The 21,853-nt window shown below is 36.5% G+C and overlaps 1 protein-coding gene across 1 annotated transcript in view; it reads right to left on the bottom strand.

The window, feature by feature from the left end:
* Positions 1 to 3,274: 3,274 nt before the first annotated feature.
* NR3C1 (nuclear receptor subfamily 3 group C member 1) overlaps positions 3,275 to 21,853 on the bottom strand; it is a 70,129-nt gene continuing 51,550 nt past the window's right edge. The window contains exons 5-9 of the mRNA XM_088133697.1: positions 20,897 to 21,175; positions 19,217 to 19,361; positions 7,356 to 7,486; positions 6,596 to 6,753; positions 3,275 to 5,122 (exon numbers count right to left, since the gene is read on the bottom strand). Of these exons, the coding sequence (XP_087989823.1) occupies positions 4,970 to 5,122; positions 6,596 to 6,753; positions 7,356 to 7,486; positions 19,217 to 19,361; positions 20,897 to 21,175 (866 nt within the window). The 3' untranslated portion in view covers positions 3,275 to 4,969. The remainder of the gene's footprint in view (positions 5,123 to 6,595; positions 6,754 to 7,355; positions 7,487 to 19,216; positions 19,362 to 20,896; positions 21,176 to 21,853) is intronic.

Raw genomic sequence — 21,853 nt, 5'->3', positions numbered from 1 at the left:
ACCATGCCTGCATAATGCACTCCTGTATAAATAAAATCACACAATTTTGTCTATTTGTTAGGTGGGGAGATCTATTTGGCCAAAGGTAGGTCATCAAAGCTTACCCCCTCCCCAGGGTAGAAGGGTTAAATTCTTTGCATCATCGGTATTGGACTCTATACCACCATGGAGAATTAAGGTCCCATAAATTTTTTGCGCCCTAAACCAATCCTACAATCCTGTTGTTCCTAGGCACTGCCCATCACTCCAAATTCTATTTATAGGGATTGTAACAACTTCTAGCCATAAATCTTATTTCTCCATTCTCTGACTTATCCCTCTTCCCTGTCCTAATCTGAAATTATATTATGAAGCTAAGAAGCTGTGTTTTTAAAGGTAGGTTGGCACTTGTTTCCATATTTGTGTGCATTTTATATTTCTCTACTGATTTTTACTATCAATTGTATTTTTGGTTTAATTTGGCTGGCAAGATTGGCATACTAATCCTAGACACATTACTTAGGAATCACTTCCACAGGTAGTAAAAGTTAAAGTAAGTATACTCAGGTTTATAGCTTAATAGGCCCTTACTTTTATTACCATTTCACCTCTCCAATTCCATGCCTGAATATATTCTATGAAGGACCATTCCTATCAATGACCTTGTAAAACGTTAGCATACCACATTCATATTTAGTGCTATCCAAATCATTTCCAGGTCAGCATGATGTGGTAAGGCACTGAAGAAACAGAAGTCATAATTTTCCCTGTTTTATTTGCAGTGCTGATTTCCCACAGCACAAAAAAGAATAGCCAAACAAAATCACATTTTGTTAAATGCTTATATATTTAAATGGCTTTTGTTTAAATCATTCAGCACATTTAAACTGAAATTTATTTTCTAGAATCAACATTTCTATGTTTTAAGAAATCCATAAATTCAACAAATATTTTACATAGAAAGAATAAGAGCCTCTTTCCATCCCACAAACTCTTCATCTTCACACAGACACAGGATACCTCACTTGTGTTGGTAAACCATCACACACACGTATTTGTTAATCACACATTCCTAGCTTCCTTAAACTTTGTATTGGGGGCTAAAATATTTAACACATGCCACTTTTTAAGTATAACTTCTGGTATTCTCCTTGTGCGTTATCTTTCCAGGAGCATTTTGGAAAGTAAATACTGAAGCCTGTTAGTGTTAGCAAAACAGAGTCAAAATAGATTTTCAATAGTTTGCAAAACTACTGTTAAAATATCCACTGAAGCTTAAGAAAATGGCTGAACATTTAAATGCTTAAAAGCTTGTTCTATTCAGTAGAACAGACTGGGTACCTGTTTCTGGGTATCTTGTAAATTGTCACTCAGGCAATAATACCATGGTATTCCCTATCTTCAGAACCTTCTGGAAGCTGGAACTTCTACGTGAGAAGCACCTGAAGAGAAAATCATGCAGAATGCTGGCTTTACACAAAATGCTATTCCACATCCGATTTCTCTGTGGCTTAGTAGATTTTGTGAACTCAGCCAGAGAAATCGGGAAGTACGGTTTTGTTTTGTTAGGTGAACCAAGCAAACTGTGGTTTGAGTAAGCCCTGGTTAAGCAACTGGTGGAGAAAGCTGTTCTCCCTGTGCAACAGTCAGAAGAGGATTATGTGGAAAAGGGGCATCTCCTTTCCTTTCTGCTCTGTGGCTTTCATAACAAGCCTTGGCTTCGGGCAACTGCACCTCAGGGCTATCCAGCTGTTTTGGAATTCAAGAAAGTTCACAGCAGGCTGTGCATAGTACAACTCCTAGCTCTGGAACTGCACAGACACCATAAAGAAATCATTTCTTTTATTACATATTCTATTTTATTCCCAAGTACTGAACACAACAGCAGGGGATTTTAATTTATAAGCCTCACATTTATAAAGAGGATTAAGACAAGACGAAAATAGCTCAGGTAAAATCCCTGTTTTACAAGGAGCAATTTTGTTGAGTAATTAGAAATGTACTTGACTGTGATCAAACTATGTTCTATTATTTACATATTGCTGGTACCTATATGCATTTTATTGCCAAATTTGTCTGTTTTGCTGTGCTCAGAGAGACAATATTTGAAAGTAACCACAGAGGTTGGTGGTGTGAACATATAGGCTAAGACATACATGAACCCACTACTTATTTCTTTTTTTCTGTGTTTTGTCTGTGTGTGCGCACATGCGTGCACGTAGGGCTTTCATAAACCCACCCAGATTCTGCAGATTCAATTTGGGAATGCGGAGTAACCAAACACACTGGTTGGATTATCATACTTCATTTCCAACCTATTCTTTTTTTCCCCCCCTACAATTGTCTAATGGATTTACACTTCTGCCCCAGGAACTTCCACTGAATATGGGTAAGTTCTTTTAGAACAAGAAGGAAAGGAAAAATAACAGATACATAATAAAATTAGAGTACCTCTTAGATACTTCAGCACAATGCTGTGAGGACTAATACTTCCAGACAAACCACAATTTTTATGGGTTACCCATATCAACACATTTGTGACCCCTAGAAAAAATATATGTGTCATGATAAAGCAATCTGTCATCTAAAAACCTTTCTTATGATACACTATACAAGCTATTATACAATAATTTGATAAACTGCATTTAAAGCTGTATTAGCCCTTCCTTTCTTTTCTTCAAACAACACTATCAGATTCTATACATTTAAAAGTATAATTAAACAAAATTGTATTAGTAGCATATCATATTATGATTGTTAATTTTTGTTAAGCATTTAAACCTCTTGTTTTATTCTGGCCACTTAGAATATTTTTCCTTATCTTTAGAGTGGCATAGCATTTTAAACTTACTGAAAATTCTTAAGGTGCTCAGAGGATGGGCTACTACAGCTTACAAATTGTTTAAAACAATGACAAGGAAGAAAATTATAAGACATATATGGTTGTTTTATGGCACACTAGGAGTTTGATATACAAGGACTGGAGCTGTACAGAGACCAAGTACTATTCTAAACCACAAAATGAGCAGCGGAATCTTGGTGTTCTCCAGGAAACAAGATTGGTTCACTTGAATGAGAGTGTGAAAAATGGAAGTGAAGCCATATACAAATTTGGAATTTTAATTTTCCATCAAAGTTTTTTTTCCCTTGTAATTTGGTCTATTTTTTTTCTGCATAAAGCTAAAAATCTTATTTGAATTAAAATCTCTTAAGAACCATTAGAAACATATATAGGGCATAGGTACAATTATTTTGTAAATCCTGGTTTATATATATATATATTTATATATATATATATATATATATATATATATATATATATAATGTATGTATATGTTTATGTGTGCATGTATGTATATGTATGTGTGTATGCATGTGTATACACCCATACACACACGGAGAAATGTAGCCATCAACTTCTAACTTAAAATGGAGTCAGGTTTGTACACATTTGCCCTCAATCCAGTGTGCAATCTATCAACAGAAACTGGCTTTTTTCCTGTTTGCTGATCTGCTTTATATGGAGTCAATTTAGCTACTGCAAGAACAGGTGGGGTTTAGACTCTAGGGGACCTCTCCACTGGATACACACTGCCCAACATATTAAGTCTGAAACTTTTCACCCTACTTTCCAGCAGCTCTGATCACATCCAAGGGAAGAGGTTTCCCTCTAGCTACAATCCAGGAATTCTGAGATCCCCATAGCGGTAAATCTGCACTTTGTTCTGAAAAATATCTATTGGTTACCAATACTGTTTTTTCAATTTTTCAATTTTTTTTTTAAGCACAGACTCTGCTACGTCTGAGTGTCCAAGGAGAACAGATATGCCAATTTCTGTGCACTTCGATTTTGTTATGCACATTACAGCTGCTCCGGATTGTGGTCATTGTATATATAATATACACTGATACACACTGAAGTACACACTTATATGGCAATAATTGTGTATGGAAAAAGTTAATTTCTCCATGTATAAGTAAACTTTTAAACAACTATGCATATTTTCCTGAAAGTTTCCTGATGGGCAATCAAGACTGATATTTTTAATGTCAATCCAGCCCAAGATTCTTACAATTATGGCTATTGCATTAAATGCAAATATCTAGGCTGCTTTAAAAAAAAATTGTGTTCAAAACACTTGTTTAAGACAAAGCTAGTTTTCTAGTAGCTCACAGAACATGCATGACTGATATCAAAAAAATAAGCAATTCCAGTGTTCAGGTTAGATTTGGAATACATTTCAATCCCCATTCCCCACTGAAGAAGGCTGAATTATAGGCCAAATTTAGAAGGGTTATTAGGACAGTCATATTAGACAAGCCACCTTATATTCATATGATTATACTTGAAGATCATTATCTAGAGGTCATTAAGCTATGAGCTGCCTCACTTTAAAAACAGCTGTACAATAGGCATCTTGAAGTTTTACAAAAATTATGTAAGAAAAAATGAGCAAGCTAGTTCACTGTATATAAAGTTAAAGGAAATTGCTAAAACCAGACAGTAATAGCTATAAAAGGCACAACTTCCCTTTTCTGATATACAGTTGTAAACTTTCTTCATGTTACATGCATAAATCAAAAATGCTACTTGAACTATACAAAACAATCTATACCAAAACAAAAATCTATAAAATTTTAACCAGCCAACTGCAGAAACTCCTAGCAGAATGTTGACAATGCAGATTCCAAACTTTGACAATGCTGCTTTTGGTGCATCCTATACTGCCAGCATGATGGTATATGTAGAGGAAAAATTCCAAGCCATACTTCTTTCTCTTTCTTTCTTCCTGTATTCATTCAGTTGAGGTGTCTTCTAAAAGCTAGATCTTGGCCCTCTGTAAACCACATGTAGTGCATAATTACAAAACGAAAACAAGAATACCTAATATAGGTACAAGAACAAAATTAACAAGTCTTTTAGTTTATAAAAAAAAGTTATAATTTGACTTTTTTTTTTTCTTAAGGCAATCTTTCTGTATTAAGGCAGTCACTTCTGATGAAATAGGAGCTTCTTGATATTCCCATTTGAATATTTTGGTAACTGATTGCTGATGATTTCTGCCAACATTTCTGGAAACTCAATGCTCATGGATTTATCCAAAAATGTTTGGAAGCAAAACGTTAGAAGATTCTCAACCACCTGCAAATGATAAGAAGGAAGGATGAAGCCAACTTTCTTAAATATTGCTGTACTCTGAAATATTTTAAACATATTTTACCACTACATCTTTAATAGCACAAAAGTGTTTTGCAAGCCCTGAGTGCTTATGTAAGAGAAAGATGGTACACACACACACAGAGGAGCCACAATTATGAAATATATTTATACTACAGTACAAAATAAAGTGATAAAAGAACACTGCCTCAATTCAACTATCACACCAATCAAATACAATGCCCACTAACTATGGGAAGTTTGGAATGAATAGATTCGCCCTGTTTGTCTGCTTTCTTGTCCACCTACTCTGCATTCCATATTCTCTAGGGGCAGTACATCCAGAACAGGGCAAAGCATATTATTCAGGTATCATGCCAACAATAATCAGTGTAACCCATGGTTTGCCTATCAACTTTAACTCTGGTATCCAATCAACTGGGGGGGGGGCTATTTAAAGACCTAGTTTTGAATTATTGATAACAGAACAAGAAAAGATTAAAAGACTGAGAAACACTGTTGGAAGAACACGTAAGTGCATATTTATCCAAAGGCAATCTGTAGCACTCCTGATGTTGTGAAACCTCAATTTTTAGCATCCCTACTGAGCACGTCTGGAAGGATGTATGTGTGTGTGATGCTGTGCATTCCAGCTCAGGAAAATGTGACATGCTACAAGGTTGTCTGTTTCTAAATTTCACTGATTTTTTTTAAGCACAAAAAGATAAGCCTAGGTATAAAATGAACATATACCATTAGAAATCTTACCAGTTGTAAAAACCTTACCAGTCCATGAGAGACTTCCTCACCAGAAAGACACCTCTCCCAAAGACTATGTAACACTATATAAAGTCTGGTTATTACAAAATTTCAAAATTGTAAATTTTGCAACATTTCCAGAAAATAGTCATGCACTGACTTAGATGGAGTGCCAAGGAAAGAACTGTAATCATCAGGCCACCTTTCTTTACACCAATTTCCTCTTGATTTGGCATACAAATGACCAAAGATAATACAGTAAATTCAGTTCAATGTAACGGTCATAAGAAGATTCAAGAAATGTGTATTTCTAACAGATCCAAGCTTATTAAGTTGAGAGGCAGAACAACATGCAATCTGAATATATATATTTGAATAGTCTGCAGCTTGTGTTCAACTTCCAAGCAGAGAACTTCTCTTCAACAAGGATTACAATAGCAGATATCTATAAAATGTAGATTATTATAAGCATGCTACATTTACTAATGCTGTGCATTTTAATTATTTTTTTATACTCACTGAAACAATTAAAACAGAATAATAAGACTACGACTTATTCTTCCTTCAAATAATTTAAACATCAATGCAGATACATTTTACCTGGTTTAGATTTTCCCATTAAATCAACCTTCTTAGTGAACTAATTCTCTCCACATTTTTATTAACTACACAGAAACATGTAAGTACAAAAAATCTTACATCATGCATGGAGTCCAAAAGTTTTGTCAGTTGATAAAATCGTTGCCAGTTCTGACTAGAGTTTCCTTCTCTCTTCACTATGGCTTTCCCCAACTCTTTTATGTATGTCATACGAATTTCATCAAAGAGAGCCTGACTCCTCAAGCCCTCCTTAGGAACTGGAATAAGATGACAGAATATTCAATTACTTGTTACCTTTTTACATTCACAGTGAACCAATACAGTAGAAACAAAGCCCTGACCTGTGCTAACTCATTAGTAATCATCTGCAAACAAGTGCACTGATGGTACATGCATAGTAGATTCATCCTCTGTCTGAAGAAAACCATTAAATACTTTGCAGCCATCTGTTTCCACAATATAGGTACTTGTTCTCATTTTTTCCCTTTCTTTCATGGACAAGTCATCTATGTTTCTACTGTATTTTGAAAAATTAACCTCTTAGAATCTTAACAAACCAGTCTCATGATGGGGCAGATTTATTGTCAGGTTCAATTCAATCATGCATTTATTTACAAAAGGAATGGGGAACTTAGATTCATTAAGAAACTGCTGGCCTTCCTCTTATCCCTGACCTCTGGTTAGGAAAATGGGAGTGGAGTCCAAAACATTTAGTTAGCAAGCTGGTCTCCTTTAAATGCAGTAGACATCTCAGATCACTTATTTTGAAAATGTTTGTGTAATATAACAATCTGTATCAGCAATATCAACTATATTATATACGTTGGCACAAAAAAGCAATAAGAGCAGAATCACTTACTTGTAGAGAGAAGGAGCAATGTTTTCATGCAGAGATATTCTTCATAGGAAACCTGAAGCCGTGCTAACTCATTAGTAACCATCAGCAAACGTTTGCATTGATCATACATGCATGGTAAATTCATTCTCTGCCTGAAGAAAGAGCACACACACATCTGTATCAGTAAAAAGGAACCAATAGTTTTCTTTATGGAGTTATTTTAATACCTCCTGAATATCCCAGAGTTGAAGAGGCCCTATATTTCCAACCTCAATATTTCTGAAGGAAATAGGACATATGTTGCCTTTCCCCAATACTCTCAAAAGAGACTGCCCTTCAAATAGTTTGGCCTCCAATTATTTGCCATGTTTAAAAGCTGTATTTACAAAGGCCTCAAATTGGGCCTAAGAGTAAATGTTTTAAATGGACTTTGGACAGCAATTCTATATTGGCCTTCAGGAACAGTGTGAAATCTTGGCTACGCCAGATGGCCTGGGGGCCTGATGGGGGCTCGCATTGTTGGAATTGGTTCGTGGGGTAATTGATTCTGCCCCCCATCATCTTGAATTTTATAGTCTTTTTATGTATACAATCTTTTTATATAGTATGATTTTTTAAAGCTAATTTAATGTGGATATTATATTTTTTACTGTTTTTAATGATTGATTTTAACTGTGAGCCGCCCAGAGTCACCCTCCGGGGTAGATGGGCGGCATATAAATTTAACAAACAAACAAACAAATAAATAAATAAAATCAGCTGAAACTTCTGGACTGCTATCAAGAACAGGCTCACATCAAGCATCTTACAGTAATCTAATTTTGAAATGGCTGGAGGATCTAGTAACTGCAGCAAGAATGTATAGAAAAGGCTCCTGCTGGCATACTAGATGAAGCTGGGCAAAAACTCTCATTATAACCTTCATTTGGTTCTTAAGGTGATAAACTGAGAATGATCCCATATGAAGTAATTTACTCTTCAGAGAGCGCATAACTACATCTAGAACAAACTGACTGCTCTATCTAGACTGCACTTCCCTCCTACCAATAGTACTTCCATCTGGTCTGAATATTCAGAACAAAAAGATTCTGCAAGGCTGCTCGGAATCTGGATCAGAATAAAAGCTAGAAAGGAAGATTTGTAACATATTTCAATTAGCTCCTCTTCCAAACACTAAGGCATCACACACGTACTCTAATCAGAACATTCCATAGCTTAGGTTTTTCCATTTTTCAAAACTGTCTTGCCGTTCTATGAAGGAGTAACTGACTATAGGTAGTCCTCACTTACTGACTGCCTTGTTTAGTGACTGTTCAAAATTACAATGGTGGGGGAAAAAACAGCTTTTTGATCAATCCTCGCATTTATGGCTGTTGCAGTCTCCCCATGGTCACGTGATCAACATTGGGGTGCTTTGCCACCAGCGGGTGTTTATGACAGTTGCTGCAGTGTCCTGCAGTCATGCGATCACCATTTTCGTGCTTCACAAGCCGCTTCCCACAAGCAGAGTCAATGGAGAAGCTGGCAGTGAAATTGCAAGTCACAGTCACATGATGACCTCACTTAATGCATTCACTTAATAACAAAAGCAGAAGTGACACTGTAAGTCCAGCGCAGTCATGTGATTTTTCACTTAGTGACCACGGCACTTAGCAATGGATTTGCTGGTCCCAATTGTGGTTGGTAAGTGAGGACTACTTGTATAGTGATGGAGGAAGCAAGGAGAGGGCCCAAGGAACACAAACTATGTGCTGAGCCTTCTTAAAGCCCATGCAGGTGGAAATTGCTGATGTATCTGTCAGCTCTGACAAAGTGGCAGCCCCTGAATGGGTAGACTGTTTCCTCTCATCTTTCTTGAAGCAGCACCCTCAACTCTTCCATTCAGAAAAGAGCATCCCTACTGAAAGAGAACTCTTAGGGCAAGCAACTGTGTCTAGAGTAAAAGAGGTAGCAGTGTGTGCTCTATTTCCTTATAATAGATGTTTTAAATTATTTTTGCTTAATTATATTTTAGCATGGAGAAATATGCCGTAAGGAAATCTTTTAAATGTATCTGTCTTCTCAAATGGAACTCAAGATGGTTTAAAAACGTTTACTCATTGCTGGTAAAATTATGTTATAACTGGAAGATTACAGGAGATATTTACTGAAGATAATTTTGCAGCACAGGTAGCCCTCAGTTTAAGAATGAGTTCCATTCCCAAGGTCTGTCCTTAAGTTGAAACTGTATGTAAGCCAGAACAGTATTATTATATAGTACTGTATAAGTAGTATTGTATAATTAATTTGAACCACTGTGTATTTAACTCGAATCACTGTGAATTTAACTCGAATTTTGCTACAATAGGCTTTGTTCTTAACTATGGATCACCTGTGAACTGGGTGTTCTTAACCTGGGGACTACCTAGGGTTTTTTCCCTGATCTTTTCACTGAAGAATAATTGTACGAATGGCTACTTTTTTCTTTTTAAAAATTACTGAAATGTATTCTGAGCTATAGTCTCCATTTGCAAATTGTTCCAACACAGCTTATGAACTGGTCAGAAGAAAGTAAAATCTATTCCTTTTTTCAGAGTCCATTTTTTGCCAATTACAATGTAAGAACATATCAGAGACAAATAAGGTCTCTGGTACTAATTACTAAGTTACTAATATCTCAAAGCTTCCTTGTGAAGTATTAAGGTAATATTAAGTTGTTTTTCTGGAGGAGGGGACAATTATTTTTCATGCTACCAATTGTTAAAGGCAAAGAAATTAAATCAGTTCAATTTTAGAGCTTTGCTGAATTAATATTGTTGAATTTCACAAAATCACTTTTTTCTTATTCAAAGTAATTTTTTTTCTGGCAGAGGAGGATAGTCATCAGAAAAGTCCCCTGCCATATCTTTTTGCTTGAAGGGGATGTGGAATCAACTAGGATGCCCCATGGACTGTTAGCAACAGGTTGTATTTTGGAAGCTGGAGTTATCATGCAGGGCGCATATAATACAAGAGCAACAGAGCTTGTTATAATAATTGGGAAAGAGGAGATATCTTCAAGAGCTTTGCTACAAATCTTATCCACCCCTGCTAAACTACTTTCCATCACCTTCTCCTTTATCATATTAAAACCTCTAAAATGAACTACTCATTTCACGTCATGTCACAATCTATTGTGTGCACGATTTAAGTGCACACTTTGATTTCGGCATTCCAAAACACATTGTTCTTCATCTGTTTTCCTATAGGCTTGTATTTATGTTCTGGATCACTGTATTAGTGCTTGTCCCACTTGAACTTTAGCTTCAGCGATGAAAATGACAACTTGATTTTCTCCTTTAAAATTCTCTGACACAGAGCAGAATTCATGCTTTTTTCAATGATCACAAACCATCCAGGTTCTCTGGCAGCAATGCATCTCCAAACCATAACACCAGCACCTGTATAAAAAATTAGGTACCAAGACATGCTGTGAACTCCTGGTCCAGATGTTCCTCTGCTCTCTTCTCAGAGGAGGGCCTTATTTTGTTGTTGTTGTTGTTGAAGGCTGAAGGCAGAAAAACCTGAACAAACACTTATGCCTGGGCGTAAGTGTTCCATAGGAGTGGAAGATCCAAGATCACTTAATTGTTTCCGTTTCCATTTCCAAAAACTGTTTGTATAGAATGTTTTTAATTGTTTCTGTATTTATTTGATTTATATCCTGTCTTGAGCTCAACCAGGAGTTAAGTCACAGCATACAGTGCTCTTCCTTATTTCTCCCTACAACAATCATCCTGTAAACAGGGTTAGGCTGAGAGAGACTGACCAAAGTCATCCAGTGAATTTCCATGGCTGAGGATAGACTAGAACCTCCCCATTTGTAGTCCAACATCTTAATCTTTACACCAATATTAATCCTTTAATAAAATATAGTATAGTTGTGTGTTATTGTGGTAGAATACATAGTATTCTTTTCATTATATAGGAAATATGACAATCACTGAAATCCTAAAGCGCTTGAATAAATTCATCAGATTTATTTCAATCATCCATAGCTACTAACTTCATTGGTTAATGAAAATCAGTGTTCAGTGACACTTAGGTTTCTGCATAAAAGATGCCAGGGATAACCAACAGGAAAATACAATCAAAAGCCAGATGCATTGGGTATTAAAATCAGAATACCAGAAAAAAGGGCCCTTGTTTTGAACTTGATAGTTGTACAATGAGAACATTTTCTCAATTAATCCTTTCATTTACCGAAAATATTTAATTTTTGTTTTATTTCTTCAACTAATCTTTTTAACCAATCAATACTACTACATCATATAAGTAGCTGCATTTTGTGACAAAAATTATTACCTGAATGTTCCCAAATAAAGATAATTATATAAAATAAATAGGAACAATAGGTACGTTTTTGCTGCTAACTCACTCCTCTAAGAATATGACTTATTTAGGAATGATTATAGTACTATGGCAAATCTGGAATGTACCGTATTTTTCCGACTATAAGATGATACTTTTTTCTAAAATCCTTATGCTAAAAATTGAAGGGCGTCTTATTCAAGGAAGTAAGCCGAGGAGAGAACTGCGCCTGCAAACAGGCTTCCTCCTATTGCTAGCCTCCAATCATGAGTGAAATAGCTTGTCTCTGCAAACAGGCTTCTTCCAATCATGAGCCTTATGTAACTGACGTCAGCTGATGCTGAACAAACCAAGTGGAGGAAGTCTGTTTGCAGAGACAAGCTATCAGCAGTTTCACTCGTGACTGAATGTAATCAGTTATGCAAAAGAGCATGGAAATAGAGCTGCAGAGAGACGGTTTGGACCTCCTCCCACCGAGTGTATTAGGTAAATGTTACCTAATTACTAAATAAAAATGTGTTCTGCACTATCTTTAAAATATCGATTTCTTAATTTTAGGTTGGAAAAGTGGGGGGCGTCTTGTACATGGGGGCGTCTTATTGATGGAAAAATACAGTAATTACAATTTCCCCCTTTCCTTATGTAGATACATTTGTTGCTATATTAAAATATGCATTTTAAGTAAATATGATTATATTTTCAAGCAAACATTATCTATTGGGAACAATATTCAAAGCTGTTGGCCCTATTTTTCATTCCTTAGGAACACACAGTTTTTGTTTACTTAAAATGTTTATCTGCATCCATTTGAGGTAGTTTACCGATTCATGAAATCATCAATAAAGCCATGAATAAGGGAAGCGACAACTTAGCACAGACCTCTTACTTACATCCCCTAGAGGTAAGAGAGATTGAGAGAAGACACCCATTAAATTTAACATTACAGTAGCTGTGTAAGTCCAGATCTCTCTCGTTCAATGTTTATGCAGTATGCTACTTTGGTTCTTTACCTATTAATATAGGCTGCAATATTTATCTCCTTTTAGTGCAGAATTTCTGTTACTCCAGTAAAACATTATTTTTAAGGATAAACTATACGTAGTTCTGTATCTTTTACAGTGTAAGTTAATTACCTGAAATATTATTTGAATAAGTAGCAATTTTTGACGTGCCAAGAAAACAAAAAATCAAATTGATGTTTGTTCCAAAAGATAGGCAACTCCCTCTCTTCACAGAGCTGCCTTTAAAGACTATTTGGAAGCTGTAATTAATTCAAGTTGCAGCACCCTGTTGTTGGGGGGCAAAAGACATTATAGCCACGTTCAATGATTTGGTAAGCACTGCATTCGCTTCCAAGTACAGTTCAAAGTATTGGGCATTTCATGGCTCAAGATCAGGTATCTCCAGGATCATCTCCATCACGCAGAACTAACTTAGCCAGACTGCCTGTAGGGAAGTTGAAGGTGCCCATCATAATGGGGGAACCATTATGGCTCTATCCCTTTGTACTTGCAAAATTCCAGATGTGATACTCACTGATATAGTTTTAGAAAGTGGTGAAGACAAAGCTTTTTTTGCAGAGCTATCATTTTATGGATTTTTAGTGCTATGTACTGGTTTTAGTTATTTGGCTATAGTGAAATTCACTGGGAGTCTTTTGGAAAGTCCAACAGTACATTAAAAACAAAATGAATGAATGGATAAACAAACAAATAAATAAGCAACTCACTGGAAGTATTCTTCCCCATCACTGCAAGTAGCAGAGAAGATGCACTTTATCTGATTAGCTTAAGCTACTGCCTAGGATCCAACCCATTGGGATAATTTACATACCATTGGAGTATCTTGAGAACCGAATAGAAGATCATTGCAAGCAGCAGAGAAGTTGGACTTTATTTTGATCAGCTCAAGTTAGGGCCCAAATCTACTATTTTCCACCCCCACCCTCACTTCCCCCTTTTTCTTTCCTTCTTTAACATATAGGACACATTTTTTTTCTTTCTGTTTGTTTTTTTCCAGGAGTCTAGACAAGGGGCCATGCAAAGGAAGGAGTTGTTTATAGTTGCACAATATTTGGGACATTTATAGATATGGACAAGGAGTTAAGTGCTGGCTGACCTGCAAGGTATGCACAATGTTTGTGTTCCTGCCTGAGGAAGGCTTCAACTACATCTGCACAAAAGTGCAAATTTGTTATGCAGCTGGAGGAGAAAGTGGAGGCACATATGGCCATATTCAGATTCATCATGGAAGATAAGCAGTTTCTGAACAAGGCAAAGGGATGTTTATAAAAAGAACAAAGGAAGGAAGAGGCTACACAGGAGCCCAGAGAAGGAGGGCTGAGAGAATGTAACACGGAGAACCAAGAAAACCAGGAGATGGTCCCTGTCACTGCACAATCCATTTAGGTCCTTCCTCTGGGGGGTGACTAGTGAAATGGAAGGACAGAAGCTTGGGCTTCCACAGAGATGAGGAATCCAATGTCTGTCCTGAAGAGGAAAAGGTGTGTGGTGGTGATGGGTGTCCCTGTTGCTGAGAAGAATGGAGACAGCAATCTGCAAATCAGACATGCTATCAAGGGAAGAGGGTGCTTTCTCCCAGATCCAGGATGTGCTGAAGAGGCTAACCCAACTAATCAAACCTACTGATGACTATCCCATTCTTCTGTTTCATGTTGGAACAAATCATACTGCCAGAAAGTGCCTGGAAAGGATATCAAGAGATTACAAGTAGCTAGGTAGGAAGGCAAAAGAATATGGAGCTTAGGAGATGTTTTCATCCAACTGAAGATCATGGGCCAAGAAGGGAATGGAGGATTCTGGATGTGAACTACTTGCTCAAGAGATGGTGTCATCAAGAAAACTTGGTTTCCTAGACCATAGTCTATATTGCTAACAGGAACGGCTTTCAGTGAGAGATGGGCTGCACTTCACCAAGACTAGGAAGAATGTTTTTAGAAGACATCTTGTTCTGGTCACCCGGCGGGCTTTAAACTAAAGTGATGAGGGAAGAAGAACAGTATCCAGAAACACTAAAAAAATAAGCTCAAAGGCAGTAAACCTTTCAGTGAGAAAGGAAGGGGTGCTCAGGAATTCACCAGGAGATGTAGAAGGCAAACCTAAGAATTGTAAGATGGGGGATTTCAACAGAAAAGCAAATTCTGCAGCAAGTGAAAGAGCCAACAGATTCTTAAAATGTTTTGCAAACAACTTCATCCTCTAAAAGGGGGAGGGAGGAACTAGGGTATCAGCCATACTGGACTTCATACTTAGTAAGGAGGAAAAAATGGTTGAGGACCTGGCAGCTATAGGGATCTTGGGAGACAATAACCATATCTTCTAAAATTAGTTATACCACTGGTCTGAAGATAGTCAGGTTAGTGTTCAAGGCTTCAATAAGTTAATGGGAAAAGCAGGAAGGATTCTGAAGGGAAAAGAGTTTAGGAGGGCTGGTAAATTCTGAAAAATGGGTTAGCTCAGACACAAACAATACTAAAGAGAAGAGAGGAAAGGTGGATACCTAATGGAAAAAGGTATAATGCCAAAGTTCTGTGAAATGACTGTTCCACTCCCTGTTGTGCTGGTCAGTTCTGGTTGCCACAGTACAAAAGGATGCTGAGGAACTCAAAAGAGTGCAAAGAAGATTTTTTTTAAAAAAAGATGATGAGGTGCTTGGAGACTAAATCCTATGAAGAATGGTTAAAAGATGTGGTTATGTTAAACTTAAAGAAGAGAAGGCTAAGTGGATACATGATAGCAGTCTTCCAATACTTGGCTGTCATAGGAAGGAGGATGCAGGTTTATTCTCCATAGGGCAGAACAAGAACCAATAGATGGAAGCATTATAGAGGGAGATCCAAACTTGAAATAAGGAAGAACTTCCTGACTATGAGAGCTTTTAAGGAGTTGAACAGCCTGCCACCTGGAATCATGGGTGCTCCATCACTGGGGTTTTTCAAGTGGATGGTATGAGGATTGTTGCCCTGGATGAGAAGTTCAACTAAAAGTCCAAAGCCTGATGATTCTATGGAATAAGTTGCAAAATTGCTCCACCATAGGAATAATGAAGATTAAGAATATATACAGAGAAATAAGATTAGGTTGAGTTCTGTGATGGCAATGTTCAGATACTTTGCAGTTTATTGTGTTATGACAGGAACTGAACCTACATAGAAAACCCTTATGTAAGATATTCTTATTCTCCCCATCCACAGTGATGTATACATAGTTACAGGTCATTAAGTTCCCTATCAGGAATGTGCAATTTTAAGCCCCAAGACTGAGAGGCCAATCTAGCCAGAATTAGTCAAAAATTGGTGTTATGGTTTCCAGCAATTCTGAGGTAGCAAACAGAAAGATGTATACACATACATGCACACACATACAATGCAGTCTTAAATAATTTACAGAACAAAGGAAAAACAATAATCCTACACCCCCCCCAGCCCTAAACCCAAAGAAGAAATTTTAAAAAAACTGATTCAGTGACTATAAATTATCAATCTGCCATTTCAATTCTTGGACACCCACAAAACCTTAGTGCTACCCTAGCCATAAAAAGACTGTTTATCGATACAATCTACTTAATTCTACGTAGAGTGATTTTTTTCCAAGATCTAACATGTCTGAGTAACAGAGACAATAATGATTTTTTTTTTTTTAAGAAGGAACAATTTGGCTATAAAGACCAGCACCTGTTCAGTGCAGGAATCCAAATTAAAAGATCTCAGATAGATGGCTATCTAGCCTCTCCCTGAACATCTCCTGCAAAAAGAACCTCACTACCTCCCTAAATAATTGGTTCCACTATTGATTGTCTTAAATTAAGAATTTTCTTCTACCATTCGGTTGAAATTTGCATTCTGATAACTTATATCCATTGTTCTGCACTCTGGAATTAATTGAAAACAAACATTCCACTACTTTGATCTATCTTCAAAGGTTTCCAGTCCCTGATCATCTTCACTGCTGTCTCTGAACCTGCTCCAATTTCTCCGAATCCTTATTAAAGAGTGATGCCAAGAACTAAACACATTTCTGGAGTTGGGTATGACCAAAGCTGAGGTTATGCAAGTCGTTTGGAGGGATACTTTGCCTGGGACAAGCCTGTTTATGCCACTTCTCAAACAGCTGAGGTGGTCATATCCTCTTGAAATGTGGGCATGGTTGCCTTAATGGCCTTATTTCATCTGCAGGCACAGAAAACAATTTTGCCAAAATGATGTGGCAGGCTCTTTGCCACCAATCCCATTGAGTGTCTTCTAGGAAAGTACAGAAATGTGCAGATGACCTGAAAAGGCCTTGAAATATCTATGCCAAACCTTGAGGAGTGGGTGATTACCTCAAAGAGTTGTGGCTTGCTCATGCTTCACTGTAACTGAAGTGCCAAATAATTTGCACAGACTTATTAAACATATTTTTTCTTCTGTGTAAAAAAAACAAATTCAAAGTATACTGTGTGATAGAGAACCAACTGCTTGTTTTTTAAAAATAAATAATTTGAATAATACTCTATGCAAAATGTACATGGTTAGTGGCAAATAAATGTTAAGGGAGCCCTTGATTTAATCTAACCTTTTTTATTTCCTGACTTAAATCAACTTGATTTAAATTATTCATCCTGGATAAAAACTTTGCATTTAAACTGTGCAGTTACTCAAGGGGTCGGGTGGGGTAGGTAGCAAAGAATGTCTGCTGTGGAAGAGCCTGATGTTACCATGGAAAGCTCAGCTAGCTTCCAGAAAGCAACTATTTTCACAACAGATTAAAACACACACACACACACACACACACACACACACACACTGTTTAGGATCTTTTCATTTTTTTTCTACTTTAACATTATTACTATTTAACTTTTACTAGTTAACTTCTTTAACTATTAGTACTATTTAACTAATTAGTACTATTTAACTTTTGCTAAACGAGGACTATCTGTATTTATTGTACAGATCTATATAGCTGTCCAATCAACATAAGAATCTAGGGAGCAAACGGTCAGTAGAATAAAAACAATAATATATTAAAACACCAGTAAAAGCACCATAATGTGCTGGAGCACTCCCAGAAAATGAATGACAGTATGTATTTATCACCCTTATCTTCATGGTGTAGGCTGTATTCTTCCACGGCTATTTTGTGTGACCAAAAAAAAAGGGGCAAAGCTCAAGACGGCTCAAACTGTCAGACAACATCTCACATGCTAGTAAGATAAAGCTCAAGATTTTGTCATCCAAATTTCACCAAAACATGGAAGAACTGCCAGATTTACAAGCTGGATTCAGAAGAGGCAGAAACATCCAAAGCCCCGTTGTGAACATCCAAGAGTAAAAGACAAAAGGACAGATTTGTTTTTGCTTCATTGATTATACTAAAGCTTTTGACTATGCAGATCACAACAAATTGTGGATAAATCTTTAAAAAATGAGTGTACCGGGCCAGCCCATCTGCCTACTGAAGAATTTGTAATGATGACAATAAAGCAACTGTTAGAATTTGGTATGAAGCGTTAAACGGTTCACAATTAGGAAAGGGGTATGCCAAGGCTGTATACTATCACCTTATTTATTTAACTTATATGCTGAACATACCATGAGAAATGCTGGACTAAAAGAAACAGAAATTAGAATTAAAATAGCTGGAGGAATATTTGATGGCTAAAAGCAAGAAACACTTAAGAAATCTCAAGCCTGGGGTCTTGGGTGTGGGTTACAGCCCGTCTCCTGGTTGTATGGATGATAGATCAGATCATGCCCAGCTGCTATGTGTTTTTATTTTTGTTTTCTATTAGATATTTTGTGTTTTTGTTGTATGGTAAGCTGCCTAGAGTCATGTAAAAGTGAGATGGGTGGCTATATAAATCAAGCAAATAAATAAATAAACATAATTAAAAAAAAATCTCTCACTGAAGGCATGAGAAAGAAATAGAAAAGCTAATCTGCTGCTCATTATTAATAAAACTATGTCAACAAGCAATGCCAACCAGTGCAAACAGGTGGAGAAGAATATAAAGTAGTCACAGATTTGATCTTCCTAGACTCAAAAATGTACAGGGATGATGACTGCAGTCATGAAATAAAGAAATGTCTGCTACTTAGGAGGAATTATTAAAGTGCAGACATCAATTTGTCCTACTGTAGTTTTCCTAGTTATAACAAGGCTGTGAAAGCTGGATCATCAGAAAGGTTGAATAAATGAAACTGATGTTTTACTGAGAATACCTTGAATAAGAAGCAAGAAGAATAAATAACTCAATATTGAGTGAAGTAAAATTGTTCACTATTTGTTAATGATGAAGCAAAAGGTTAGCTATTTTGGACAAATAATGCAAAAGTAAGAGTCACTGGAGGAAACTTGGAGGCTTGCTTGGAAAAATTGAAGAAAAGGGCAGATAAAAGATGAGGTGGCTAGATAATGATCACTGATGACAGAAGCAGAACTCAGGTAATCTTAGACCAAATACCGGCAAAATGATATCCACTGGTTAGAAGCGACTGAACAAACATCTAATTAAAAAAAACACAAAGTATTTTTAAATAATATTGTATTACTTACTCATTAATGATCAAATCTGGAGCAAAACATAGTAGACTTCCATTAGACTGTTTATATGATCTCCAACCTAGAGCAAAAGCCATCAGAAACATCCACGAATACTGCAGTAGAGTCATCTGGTCATCCAGATGCAAGTTTCTGAAACCTGTTTGAAAGTCAATTGATCAATAATATTCGGTCAATGACCAGAAAAAAAAAAAGAAAGAAAGAAAGAGAGGGAAGCAAATGGGTACAATAATATACTAACAGCTAACAAAATAAATCACATAATAGTATAGCATTCAGTCCTCTATTACTATATTGGTACATTTATTACCTCGGTAATATAAATCTAAAACATTAGTAAGTATAAAATAAAAAATATATACCCTCTAACAATTTATTGAGATACATCAAACCAGAATAATATTTAGATCAAAGGTAATTACATCTTTAACTGGATTTATCTTACTTTCATTGCAGCAACACAAAATTTAGCTACTGCACACGTAATGAATGGTTTTAAATCTTGAAGAAGATGGTTCACATAAGTTATCTGGAGTCCTGGGAAATTTCTCTATTAGGGGCAAGATGTAGATTGACCTAATGACCCTATAAAATTTACAACGTAATACTACGTGAGACAGTTCAACTTCCTCATCACCACATAGGCAGACACGCTCAGCTAAGGGATTTTACTATACATACCTTGAAGAAGCACAGATAGAAGGATACTGGATCTAGCTTTAAAAAATGCAATTCTCAACTTGGGAAAAGTTAAGGTTTTGCAAGTAACTTGCTGGTTTCCATACCCCCTCCCCCATTTATCCAGATACTGTTGTCTTGGAGCAGCCTATTAATTTCAATCTGGAACTCCATGTCCCTTATTCTTTAATCAATTGCTTGGCTTGATCATAACCTAATGGTATTAAGAATGGTGGAGAAAGCCCGTATGAAGCCAACTAATGCTCTACTGCCTGCTTCCAGGGTGAAGAAAAGTTGTTTGTTAACACTAGAGGGGTCAATCCTACTGGGAAGAATTGGATTTTGAGCCAGGAAGTTATCATCATCTTCCAGGCCCTAACCTGAATTAATGGCATTCCTTTGTCGAGTCTTAATTGGGCATTAGATGTTCTATTGGGTGCAGCTAAAATTGATCACAGGAATTTTGTTTGCACTGTTTCTTGTGGTTCCTTCTTCATTTAAATTCTTGTTTGTGCCCCATAAAGAATTTGAGCTAATGTTTTGGCCTCAAAGAGTTTTAAGGCTGCAGGGACTAATTGTCCTCCGCCCATGTAAAAAAAACGTTTAATGGCATTCAGTTAAAAAAAAGTGGATCCTCTAGACAATATAATTGAAGTACTGCTTGACCAAAGTATTGTTTTCATAATCATAATGGTTTCTTGAGAAATCCTAATAACCAATTACTTTGTTTAAAGGATTTTTTAACAAACGAAAGGGGGAAACCTGCAGTCCTTTGCCTAATCTCAAACTTCCATTGAATAGCCCAAGAGTGAATCCAGCTTTCTAAATAAGAGCAATCTGTTCTTCCCCTGACTTGTTGGAGAAAGAAGGAAGGAATGGAAGGGTGATCTTGCCTATGATTAATATGAGGCTCCCACAAATTATCTTCAAGGTAATACAAACTGCCAAAAACAAACAAACAAACAGCAACCCTCCCTAGGAATCATATAGACTTACCTGGTATTGCCTTTGCCCATTTCACTGCAGCAACCACTTGTCTTCCACCTAACATATTGAGAGTTGACATTATGCGCCAAGTTGTGTCTGGTATTGTGCTGTCATAGCCTGAAAACATCACTTCTGGCTCAATAACTTCCAGTAGGGAAACCAGGGTAGGAGTCAGCTGTGGCAGTGAGGCAGGAACTATAGCTTTGTTTGTGGGATTTTCAGCAGTGTCCCTTCCTGCAGGCATGCTGGATTGCTGAATTCCTTTTATTTTCTTTTTTGTCTTTCGTGCTAGAATGTTATTAGAAAAGAAAATTAAGAAAATCAGTAAAGTAAAAAATATTTTGTTTCAGCGCCATGGACATCCAATTGACTTAAGGTTTTATTTGTATGAACAAAAGATGAAACCAGCAATTATATTTGAAAAGAAATACTGCATGGGGAGAATTAATGAAGCAAGTAACAAATAAAAATATTTTGTGTCTAGCAGTTTCAACAAACCCTTCCAATGGTAAATAATTATGAATCAAGACGTAAGAGATAGCATAATTTGGCAACAGAACATATATGCTGTAGAACTGGGCATGTGCATTTTGAAACATGAATGACACAAAGTTGGGAAGACTGACTGCTGTACAGTTGGGCCAAAGCTGAAAATTTCCCTTGGCAACTTCATAATACTGTATTTAAACCAAGGATTATATATGCCAGATATGCTGTTTAAATTATTATTTCATAAATACTGGTATGTCATTTGTAAAGTAATTATACCACCTGCATGACTTTTCACTTTTTATATAGTCGATCCTAAAAATAGAATGTTAATACACAAAACATCCATCTCTCACTAAACAATTAGATGAGAAGACAGATTCAATTTTCTATATGAGGTGCTGGTGTAAACTATATCACAGGAGTCACACTGGTATACACATTTCTCTGATCTAACAATTTCCTCTGCCTGGGTAT

Source organism: Python bivittatus, unplaced genomic scaffold (genome assembly GCF_059951505.1).
Source record: "Python bivittatus isolate LINGU-HERP-01145 unplaced genomic scaffold, Pbiv_v1 ctg000080_np1212, whole genome shotgun sequence".
NCBI lineage: Eukaryota > Metazoa > Chordata > Lepidosauria > Squamata > Pythonidae > Python > Python bivittatus.
This window is presented reverse-complemented; position numbering and strand designations above follow the sequence as displayed.